This window comes from Branchiostoma floridae, chromosome 3 (assembly GCF_000003815.2).
Source record: "Branchiostoma floridae strain S238N-H82 chromosome 3, Bfl_VNyyK, whole genome shotgun sequence".
Taxonomy (NCBI): Eukaryota; Metazoa; Chordata; class Leptocardii; order Amphioxiformes; family Branchiostomatidae; genus Branchiostoma; species Branchiostoma floridae.
The window spans coordinates 8,163,726-8,175,129 of NC_049981.1; the positions used below are offsets into that span (position 1 = coordinate 8,163,726).

At 42.9% G+C, this 11,404-nt stretch overlaps 1 protein-coding gene across 1 annotated transcript; it reads left to right on the top strand.

Annotated features, from left to right (window-relative positions):
• Positions 1–362: 362 nt before the first annotated feature.
• On the top strand, positions 363–7,748 carry LOC118411660 (bone morphogenetic protein 2-like). Its single transcript, XM_035814138.1, has 7 exons — positions 363–1,663; positions 4,214–4,356; positions 4,916–5,133; positions 5,264–5,369; positions 5,546–5,754; positions 6,106–6,297; positions 6,592–7,748. The coding sequence occupies exons 1-7, from the start codon at positions 1,381–1,383 to the stop codon at positions 6,728–6,730; spliced, it is 1,290 nt and encodes a 429-aa protein (XP_035670031.1). The 5' UTR covers positions 363–1,380; the 3' UTR covers positions 6,731–7,748.
• Positions 7,749–11,404: the final 3,656 nt, after the last annotated feature.

The following is an 11,404-nucleotide window of genomic DNA, read 5'->3' on the forward strand; positions in this document are numbered from 1 at the left end:
ACTTTGTCGCCTTTTCGATACTGCCCAAGCAGAGATTGGTGAGGAGCATTGTGAACTTTTTTATCATATGCCCAAGTTCCTGTCCACAATCCACTCCTGGTGCGCATATGATAAAAAGGTCACAATCTTCCCCACCAACCTCTGCTTGGAGACTGTCTTTTCGCCAGACTGGGAGGTCCTACACTGTTCATACCAACAACAACCCTCCAGAAATGAATGGTCCCCAAGCGTCAACAAGGAATTCATTTTCCATGTAAGACAATTGTGGTGATTACTCGGGCTTAGCTGTGAATATATTGGCACACAATGGTGAAGTGATGGCCCCCAGTGCTGCAATGACACGGTCGATTGGCTCCCGTTAGCAAAGTAAATATATTTGAATAACACTTTCCTGTTCCAATTATCAAAGTGAATAGTCGCTTTTATTTCATAATCTGGAGACAAAGACAACTACAGCCATATGCCAGCGTGTGTATTGTTGATATTCTCCACCGCGCGATGTAAAAAAGGAATGTATATCAAATTTGCCATACGCATTTCTACATCTTTGACCATGACCGTCACTGTATGATGGCGTCTTTCTATAGTATTCAAATACAGTGTTGTGCCCAAATCGTGTTTGTTGACCTGCAATCACAACCAATAGACCTCCCCTGGTTTGGTACACGTACTAGACAAGCCGACATCTTCCGATGACTTCCGGCAGCTAAAAACGTAGTAGAGATCGGTTCAAATTCAAGCCGTGACTACGAGATTCAGTTTTAACAAGGAGGTTTCAACGTTCTTGGTTTTAGGGAACAAATTCATACAAAGCGTTTTACATTACGTGCGCCTAACATGATACATGTGTATTTCGTCCAGCTGAAATTCATCCAGCAATGTGTATTCTTGTATAAACTCTTTGATGTGTAGAAAACATACCAAATTTGTACACAGAATTCCACAAAAAAACTATCGGATACAATGAAGCATAGTAAAAAAAACTAGATGTTGGGCATTTTGACGTTTTGGAAATACGTTCTTACTTGTGACAAGCTAATTAGAAAAAGGTGTTAATATGACACCTACCCATAATCACTCGGGGCAGATTGGCAGGTCTTACTGAAAAGCAATTGACATAATCAACATCTCCGATTGGGCGAATCTCAGGTTTACAATGTCAATATGCCAATCATGGCTCAAAGGCTCTTTATGCAGGCGAGAAATCCCCATTGAAATTAGTGACGATTTGTCAAGGTGACCGGAGGGAAGGCGGGGTCTGTGCCAGGGTACCTCACACGCAGTCGGGGACACGCGCCCAGCAACACGCCGCGGACAACGCTCGGAACTTCTACCAATACAACTCCGCGACTGAAGGTTTTTTTCTCTCAGACCATCACGATGTGGAGATTTGGACTGCTTGTGGCCTGTGCATTCTTTTTGGACCAGTCTGCGTCCAGACCGACGAGCGGCGGTGATCAGGACGAGCCCGTCACGGAGTACGAGGCGATCGAGAGACTGAAGAAAGTTTTCGGACTACCTGAGAGACCTCCGGCTCCCAAGCGACACTTCAGGCCGCCACAGTACATGCTGGATCTGTACAACACCATTTCCGCCCCGGACGGCATCGTGCGCTTTCCCAACCCGCTCTCCGCAAACGTCGTCAGAAGTTTTCCCGACAAAGGTACGTCACTTTCTCAGTTCGAATGGGGCAGGGAATTATCATTGATACACATCCCTGAACCTAACCACAAAAACATCTCAAATACTCCATGTATAGATACTTTCTCGACTCTTGCGAATGATGGATCTGAAGCCCACAATGTAATACCTATTAGGGTGAGGGAATGTGTATTACGGGGGCAGATGGTTATCGCTGTTTGTGTATGTGTATTATAGTTGGGTTGGTTCTCCAGTTGTGATAGGTTGTTCGGGAGAACGGAAGGGGCGGACGTTTGAGCGCCATGTGCCGCCCTGGCGTTAGTTTAGCTCTGGTGGATTGTGTATTGTAAACATACGTCAGGACCTTACAGCCTTCATCTACAGGTCTTGAGCTAAAAATGGCAGTTTTTGATCAAGCGGAAAATGACCGATAGTCTTCTAGAGGATACCTTCTAGAGTACCGACACGGGAAAGGTAATTTTAGGAGTATACAGACTTCCCCGGAACATATTGTCAACTTGGCGCGTATTGTGGGGGAAAGGCTTGATGTCTTGATTTCTTTTTGTCAAACTCAACGCTGGTGCAATCACACCCAAATGAAAACTACATTTACTTCTTCTCAACAAATGAGAAAAAAGTTTACATGATTAGATTTTCAACCTCCGTTGCTTGCCATGGATCAACAAAAAGGAAAGTTGATTTCAAAACAATTTAATCTCACAGAAACTTTTGAACACAGTCCGTGCATGATTAATCACAGCATGGGGTCCCTCGCCTCCCAACTCACATGTTTCCAAACGTCTTGAGGGTCTTTCTTACGTCAGCTGAATGTTTGCAGATTTTATATGACCCCGGCAGGTAGGACGGGCGTGTGCACATCTGTTGTCAATATTGCGGCTACACACGTTGAGTCAGTTTTGGAGCCAAACCAGACGGTTTGAAATAGGGGCTCGTGAAAGAGAAGACCACCAACGGTTTAGAGCTTCTCTCGGTGGTAGGTGAACAGACAAAAGACTTTCCCCGATATCTTTGACCAATAAATCTGTGGACACAAAAGGATGGCACTAGAGAGCTTCCAACAGAGCCGAATCTTGACTTCTGGAGAGTACTTCTTCTTCTTGAACCGCGCAAGGTGAAATGTCCTCCAGATCTTAGCGGGTTTGAAATACTGTATCTATGCGAATGTCTGTTAGCGTTAGATCGAGTCTTCCGTCGTTGCTATTCTGTATAAACTGAAGTAACAATGGAGCTTTCTTCTGTTCTGAGACTTGCTTTTGACGAGAATTCTTCCCTTTATCATGGGTAGAAACCATAGAAGTTCCTTTCATCTGAGCAACAAGGGAAAGAGGGCTCTTCATCGTTGTGTATTTGTCCAATACACTTTCACACATTGAGACTCGAGTGCCTCATCACCAACTTGACCAAGCGTACAAAATGAATACACGAGGAAGGTGTGAATTTATTGATGGCTCATGATTGTCTCCAGGATGTCGGATGATTGTCTATGTCGATGGGACAAGAAAGGGACGATTATCACTTCTTAAAAGCACATTGTGATTATTTGCAAGCGGACAAAACGTCCGTTTTCGTCTTGACTGTGATCCCGAGAAGGGTTGACTTGGTTGAAAGTAGCAAAACGCTTTTGAAGAGAAAGGGGAGGGGAGGTGATTAGAAGTTCTGGTGTTAGACCAATGTTACTCTCCAGCAATTGGGCTTCAATGGGCCTGGAATATTAGCTTCCGACAGCGCTAAGCAGCTGGGGTAATACGAAGTCATGGGTCCAGGTGTGCAGATAATCTCACCAGGATCCGTGTGTCCCAATATACAGCACTAGAGAGAACAAACAATGGACGAAAATAAGGTAGAAGTACTAGAACAGATATTCAGCATCTAGGATCAGGAACGTTGATAGTTTTTTGCAAGTTGGAAACCAACTCCAAATTTATTCAGCGACATTAACGGTTTCTCTCGTGACAAAGAGAGGCCTTCAGATCGGGTCTGATAAATGTCAGGTAGTCGGTAAACATGTTCACCTAATCAAACACACTGCTGGAGCCCAGCAGATGTCCCACACACATGGTGTACACATGCTTCTCACTGTCGCTCAGCCAGAGGACGGCCGAGCTTTCGGGAAATGAAAATGGACAAGAGCCCAGTCAACAAACATCACATGCGTTGGGGATATTTGTAGACTTTTTGATAGTGCAGTTATGGGGGCTATCGAGACCACTACATTCCCATATGCATGCCATCTGTTTCAATAATCTGAGCGGGAGTGGAGGTCTTTAGCGTGGGTACCATCCTCCGTAGGAACCGCTGGCTCGATCTTTTCGCTCTTAGGCATGAGTTACTACGGAGGATGGTACCATGCTACGTGGAGACATGGGAGAGCTGTACCCACCAATCTGCCGTTACAGAATGTACCATGTTAGCCACATTCTATCAAGACTGTAAATATCCCTCACCAAGAAGGGTACAATCAAAAGGTTATTCACGATAGAAACGTATGCACTACAATATTCTGCAATAAAGTATGCCAATGACTGACGGTTTCGTCACCTTTCCATTACAGATGTACTACACAGAAGTTTCTTCTTCTTCAATGTTTCTTCTGTGTCGGTCACGGAAAACGTCCTGGATGCCGAACTGCACCTTTTCAAGGTCAGACCAAGATACACGTCCAAGTTCATGATGAGGAGGCAACATTTCTACGAGGTAAGTTTAATCTTGAACTACGTATACCTGTACACGAGAATCTAACACCCGCCCTTGATTAAAACGTTTATAATGTACAGTTGAAAGGGAGATGTTCTCGGTGATTTTTTGTCACCGCGAAGATTCTGCCCCCCTACCTCTTGTTTCAACTGTGAACTTAGAACTACCGCGAACACTCTATTTTCTCCATACCTCAGTACACAAGAATGTAGGGACAATATATCATAGGGAACTACTTGTACCAGCAATACGTGTCGGTGAGGTCGTCTTTTCAAGAATTCCGTATGCTCATTTACTCAATACCTCACCATGGCTCCGATGTAAAGTAGTTTTAATAATCTCGAAGTTTGGTTCCATGAAAGGTCTACTATTGCCGTGTTTACGGGTGATTTCCCGCATGGCTAGTGAGGCCGTGATTCGTGTTTGTCCAGGTGTTGTCGTACGGAAAACTATTGCACGGTAGTTGTGTAACTCCGTTTGTTTTGTAAAGAGTGATGCGAAAGCCGTTATCTAATGGAGAGAAGTGTAACGACACCTATGTTGTGTTGTTCCGGTACAGGTGCGTGTGTACCAGATCATGGCACCGAAGCTCGCCTGGCAGGTGGACGGAAATCGCCTGGTGTCGTCCCGGCTGATCGGACTGCACGGCTCCGGCTGGGAAGTCTTCAACATCAAGCCGGCTGTACAGGACTGGGTCGCCGACAAAAACGCCAACTTTGGCCTCCTGGTCACGATAGCATCATTGACTGGCAGCAGCCTCGACCAGGGTCTCATCAGGTGCTTTTCAATTCCCGATATTCCTGTTGTTCTCTCTTTCTTTATTTTCTTTAAGTTTCCTGATTCTTTTCGACATGTTTATCGTGGAATGTTTGTACGTTTGACTTACACTCTACACATGTGTATCCAGATTCGCCAAAAGGAAGGAGCACCACAGAAGTAAGGAGCCGATCCTCGTTCTCTTTAGTGACGACGGCAGACCGAGATCAGCATCTGCAGCTACCTATGAAAGTATGTAGAATGTGTTACCTGGAAAGTTACAGTTATTAAAATGAACTTTGTGATTCTTTAAGAAAATTCACTATCAGTATAACACGATTTTATTCAATCCTACATGAATGGTCAAAAACATTTCTTCAAAAACATTTCTGCACCATGACGATTCGAATACATTACTTAAATGACAAGACAGGAAACATCTAACATCAGATATTGTAACGGTGAAGACTACGATTACTATGACAGCACGTCAACAAACCAAGAAATCTTGAACAACTACTACGACCCAAGCCCCGACACACAACAGCAGTGGCGGAACGAAAGGACAAATACGGTGGAGAAAACAGTGATCAGGAAAAACAACAGAACGCGCGTGGAGAGGGCGGCACAGCGATATAAAACGTGAGTTAGCTTCCTCGGTGAACCCTTCCATCATTCTAACAACGTCTTCTCTACTAGTAGTTTCTTGTTTTATCTACCTTCCTTCATTCTATCCATCCACCATCCGTCCATCCATCCATCCATCCATCCATCCATCCATCCATCCATCCATCCATCCATCCATCCATCCATCCATCCATCCATCCATCCATCCATCCATCCATCCATCCACCATCCATCCATCCATCCTTCCATCCATCCACCATACATACATACATAACAGTTACATACATACATACTTCTTTAAAAAAAACTCAGCATCTGTAACTACTAGTACGTTTCCAGCTCATGCCTTGGACATGTTCGTTTCAGTAACAGACAATTTGAGCCGTGCACTAGACGAAACTTGTACGTGGACTTTGACGCCATCGGCTGGTCGGGATGGATCATCTCTCCTAAGGGCTACAACGCTTACCACTGCAAGGGCAAGTGTCCATTCCCCTTGGGACAGTCACAGAAACCCACCAACCACGCCACGGTTCAATCCATCATGAACGCGCTAAGGTCAGTTGTTGCACTCTCTCTTTACCATAACTTTGCAATGATCAACAGTGTAGGAGACTCTCAAACCATTAGATCATCTGACATAGTCTGTTACATAGACGCGTAAAATTGGTACATTTATCATACGTTGGAACACTGTCAGATTAACTCAAGAGAAAAACTCACCGTCTCATACATCATCCCTATTACAACTGTTGTCGCCATCGTTGTGATACGTCGGAATTGTTGTTGGATTATGTTACAAACAGCGAAAGTTTGTTCCATTGTTAAATCGTTTTTGTCTCTCCCCTTTAGGTTACAAGAAGACGTTGGCCAGCCATGCTGCGTACCAAACAAACTCTACTCCATCAACCTTCTCTACTTCGACGACGAAGAAAATGTTATATTGAAACAGTACGATGACATGGTAGCAGCAAACTGCGGCTGTCACTAGTACAGAATCCTCTCTAGATACATACTTTGTAAAAACAGACATTCGTCCATTATTTATACAGAACTAAAGCCGAACCATGTGAGCTGACACCATGTTGCTTTCAGGTCCACACTTTCTCGGTGCTTCAGGCAAAGGACATTGCTTGAAATTTCTTTAAGGTGATAAAAGTTATCTATACCTTACAATCAGAACAAAGCCTTTCCACAAGAAATCGAAACAAGACACAAAGGAAACGCTACTAGACTAGTAGACTCGGATTGATACTTTGAAAGTGACACTTCGGTCTTGTTGTTCTGGTGGTACAGACAGTACAAGAGAAAACGGGTAGCGAGACAGACATGGTCAGAATACACACAGTAGTAACCTTCTTATTGATGGCCGTTTTATGCAAAACAAGTCAGTATTTTGGGTACCTTGGTTTTGGATATTTAAAGAGGTACCCGCGGTGTTTGAATTGTGGGGAGCATTCATTCGGGCGCACGGGAAAGGTAAATAATCCCGATTCTGCCCTCAGCTTTTTCTGTAAATCGGCGCCTTGACTACAAAAGCAGTATTGTTACTGTATATAATGAAATATATCGCGTCAGATATCTTGCCAGTCGGAGGGACGAGGGGCAGATTCAAACGTAACAGTCAGCCCGAGCTCAAACTGCCATTTGTGAAAATTGTGTAAAATATCATGGGTACTAATAGTTTATTTAAAAAAATGTGAATATACAGATATTCCTTTCTGATGGCTGATGGCATTTTAAGCGTAGTTAAGACAAAACTGACACCAAATTGAACACACGCCAGCACAAAATGAACGCTGATACAGGTCTACGACAGCTGTGTGTATCTAATTGATGTAAAAACGATGTTTCCGTAGCTTTAGTTTTTTTATACTCCATACTTTGTACTAACGTGTAACGCATAAGGTAAAGAGGATCTTGAAAACGTACACTTTATGTTTGAGATGTAAATATGGTATTTGGAAAAGTATACATTGTCTCGTCAATAAAAAGTAAACAATCGTGCATATCTGTCTTCAATATTTGTGTCTGATCTCATTAAACCGTTTTAGGGCCTTCATATTGAAACTGAATTAGCAGGAATCAAGCAGAATCAGCCGGAATGAAGTATTTGCCACATTCGGGTGGGAATTCCAAATGGACATTATATATATATATATCCCCTTCCCACACGAGAAGGAATGAGCCAAAATGCCGTCAGAATGAAAGTTCTTCTCTATTCCTGGGAATTCGTAGTATATCATAGAAATTCTCACTGCATTCCAGATATCCCTTCGGCCACATTCTGGCAGGATTCGAATTAAGTGGCTTGCCGTTCCGGTTCTTCATCGAATGAGATAAGAATGTTTCGAATAATGTTGTGATGCGGTCATACTGCAGTTAAAATAGTTCGGGAACTTCATTTTAACCGACCATTACCACCTGTTGATTTCACATTCGCGGATAGAGCATCAGAGCTGTTCACGTAACAAGGCCGAGAAAGAAACTTTCCCTCGATCATGTCCGGTGTATTATATGATTAACAGTATGCGCCATATTATCAAATGCTTTTGTGGGCACCATGGCTAATGTTGTTGGTGGGACGCCCTATACAGTGGGCAAAGTTACTCTCCAAGCAGAGGTTAGGCTCCGGCTGTTTTTTAAACGATTTTTTTTAGTTGCTTTTATCAGGCTTTCTATTTTGTATTGTATACCTGGTATTGTCAAAACCTAGTTTGGCTGGCGGACTTCAAGAAACAATACAAAGCTAGAGGACGCTGTGCCTAGAGTCAGAGAGTCCTTGCGGTATTGGCCCAATGATTCATACGAAACGGCCTGTGTCAAAATTTGTTGCAATCTTGTTACTTTTTTGGTTGATGATCAGACCGGCGATTTGAGTCGGTGGCATTACTTTCTCCTTTTCAGTCGTTTTCTGATAGGCCTTTCACTATCGATGTTTTCTACGTCCCAAATTTCTAGGCCTTTGATGGCAAGGCGAACAGAAATGTGATTTCGAAAAAAAAGAGGAAATACCGCGAGGATCTCTAACCGATTTACATTTTGGCTTGTGGCCTTCAGAAGCAGACATCTGTAACATTATCTGTATACGTACTCGTCAATCGGCATAAGCTACCATTCGGTTTAATGGTGGGGTCACACATGCGTATATACTCAAGTCCGTTTGAGGCGCGTATGAAGCTGGGAAAATAGTACAAATTGGACAAATATAGATACATAACATGCCAGATGAGTTAGCTGACCGAGAAGTATGGTTAGCGACCCAGCTAACTCGTCTGACATGTTACCTGTTTACGTTTGTCCAATTTCTAATATTTTTCCAACGACCAGTGGGGCCTGGTGGAGGTAAATACTGCCATGCACGCCTCATACGGACTTAAATATCTACGCACGTGTGAACCGACTAAGATATGTCATAGACGAGTAGTAGATGTGTGGATTGAACAAAATATATATGGCGATAAATTGTATCAGAATTCTATACGCCAGGGAGAATTCGTTTGGTGACAACTCATTAGTGAAAATTTCACTCCAGGAGAGTAAGATATTTTGCAGCGTTTACTGCTGGTCCTTATTATGTTCATCATTATCCGTGTACTTCGATTTCTGACTTCAGTAGTTGAAGGAAATCAATATACATCAAATAAATAACAAACTAGAAAGGCCGACATTTGCTTAAGAGCAAATACAGCATATTTCAGCCATACCCCTTCCCACGCAACATTGGACTGTTCCAAATCACCCCTGCGCAAAAATGGAACATCCTCTTAACAGTACATTATCCCCCAAAGTGGACTGGTATTGTGAATTGATTCCAGGTAAAAACAGAGCTTGCTTCTATTTTTCAGAAAATGACAATAATCACACCTTCCATTCAGAAAATTTTCATCATGACTGAAAATTGTTGAATGACTTCATGTAATGTCATTAACAATTTTCAGTAACTAGGTGTAAGTTTAAAAAAGTATAAGCTCCTTGTGATGTGGGTACATTTATTATTGCAGTGAACTTTTTTTATTCAAGTAGGGCATACGATTTAATAATTATCAAGCAGGTGCAGGTACTGTAGGAGCGTTTGTTTTCTTCAAGCTGTAAAACTGTTAAACTGTTTTACTTTGTATGCAATCAGCCATCGAGCCTATTCTTATTTTAGTTTAACAACTTCCTGCCAGACCCGGAAGATACGATTGAACCTTGTTCGAGGATTTATTTTCGTCTGTCTGGTCAGTCTGTTCATACCCTCGAGGCTGGCACTGAGAGTGTTTTATTGGGCTGAAACTCTGGCAGTTTAAAGTTACTTACAATTTAAATGTTCAACTTCAAAGTTTATGTCAAACAACAACAGCACTAGGAAATGTGGCCACTATAGACAGGTGGTCACTATAGAGAAAATGCTGATCTATTGACTAGGAGCCATACGTTACACATGATCATTAATCATATAAACATTGCACAGGTAAGCCAATTGTTTAGATGTACAATTAAGTTCAAATAATTCTGAAGAGAAATATTGATGAGAAAATAATCATTCTCGCCACTGTCTAACTTATAATTACGTATCAAAACTAAACGCAGATTTTCTAACTAACGCACCTTTCCCCGACTTCATCAAAGGACCGCCGGCTATCAATCAAACACGGCTGTTGATTAGACTTAGAGTTTCAAACAGCCATGTGCTGTGTGCCAGTTGACAGCGAACTTCATGCTACGTGATGTTTTACATTGCTTGGACCTTCTTTCCTACAGCGGTGCTTCTACAAAATATTTAGACTGTAACACTGAGTCCCACATGTTTTATAGAATAGAATTTGACGCAGAACAGCGTTTTTTGCTGGGTATTTTTCTTGAAACATGTTCGTGGGAATATCAGCGAGGCGGCGACGTAGGGATATCAGACCGTCAACAAAAGTCGCACGGCGGCTAACGGCGCATCGAAGATACTAGCGCTATAAATAAGCGCTTCAACTAAGGATGGCAACCCGTACAATATTTTTGTATACTGTTGAGCTAAGTAAAGTTTGTTGTTTATGAGGTTTTAGTTGTCTTTGAAGCTTTGACCCGAAATATTTTAAAGTCAAACTGCTGAAGAGAAGTAAGTGACTGCTACGATTATCGTAGATATGGCCCTAAAAAGCTTCCGGGGGGGCTTCGCCCACCTGGGTCCCCCCCCCCCCCTCCCCACAGTGGCCCTGCCCCTGGACCCCGCCAGGGACATTCGGCGGCCCCCGGACCCCTGTCCGACGCTTTGAAAAAATCCTGGCGAGAAGTCTGTACGGCCTGAGTCTTCAAGTTAACGTATTGTGTGGTCCCGCTTATGAATATTAATTAGCCTTCGCTTTCCTCTTCGCTGATTGGCTGAACCATTAATTGAATTAACTCTTCCTGCCGGCTAGACGCAGGTGCAGATGTCGGCTCTGTGGGGTGAACGTCCGAAAGATCATGGCATGGAGAACGAAAGAAAACCAATTTCCCCTAAAAAAAGTGCTGTGATTAAGCCTTTTACAGTACTTTAAGCCAAAAATTTTACTTGGATCATTTTACCAACTATCTTATGCCTATCTATACCAAATGTTACTCATACCAGGGTACAGGGATGCAAAATATACCGCGTATAAGACCGTCAACAACAGTCGCACGGAGCTAACAGCGCAGCGAAAATACCATC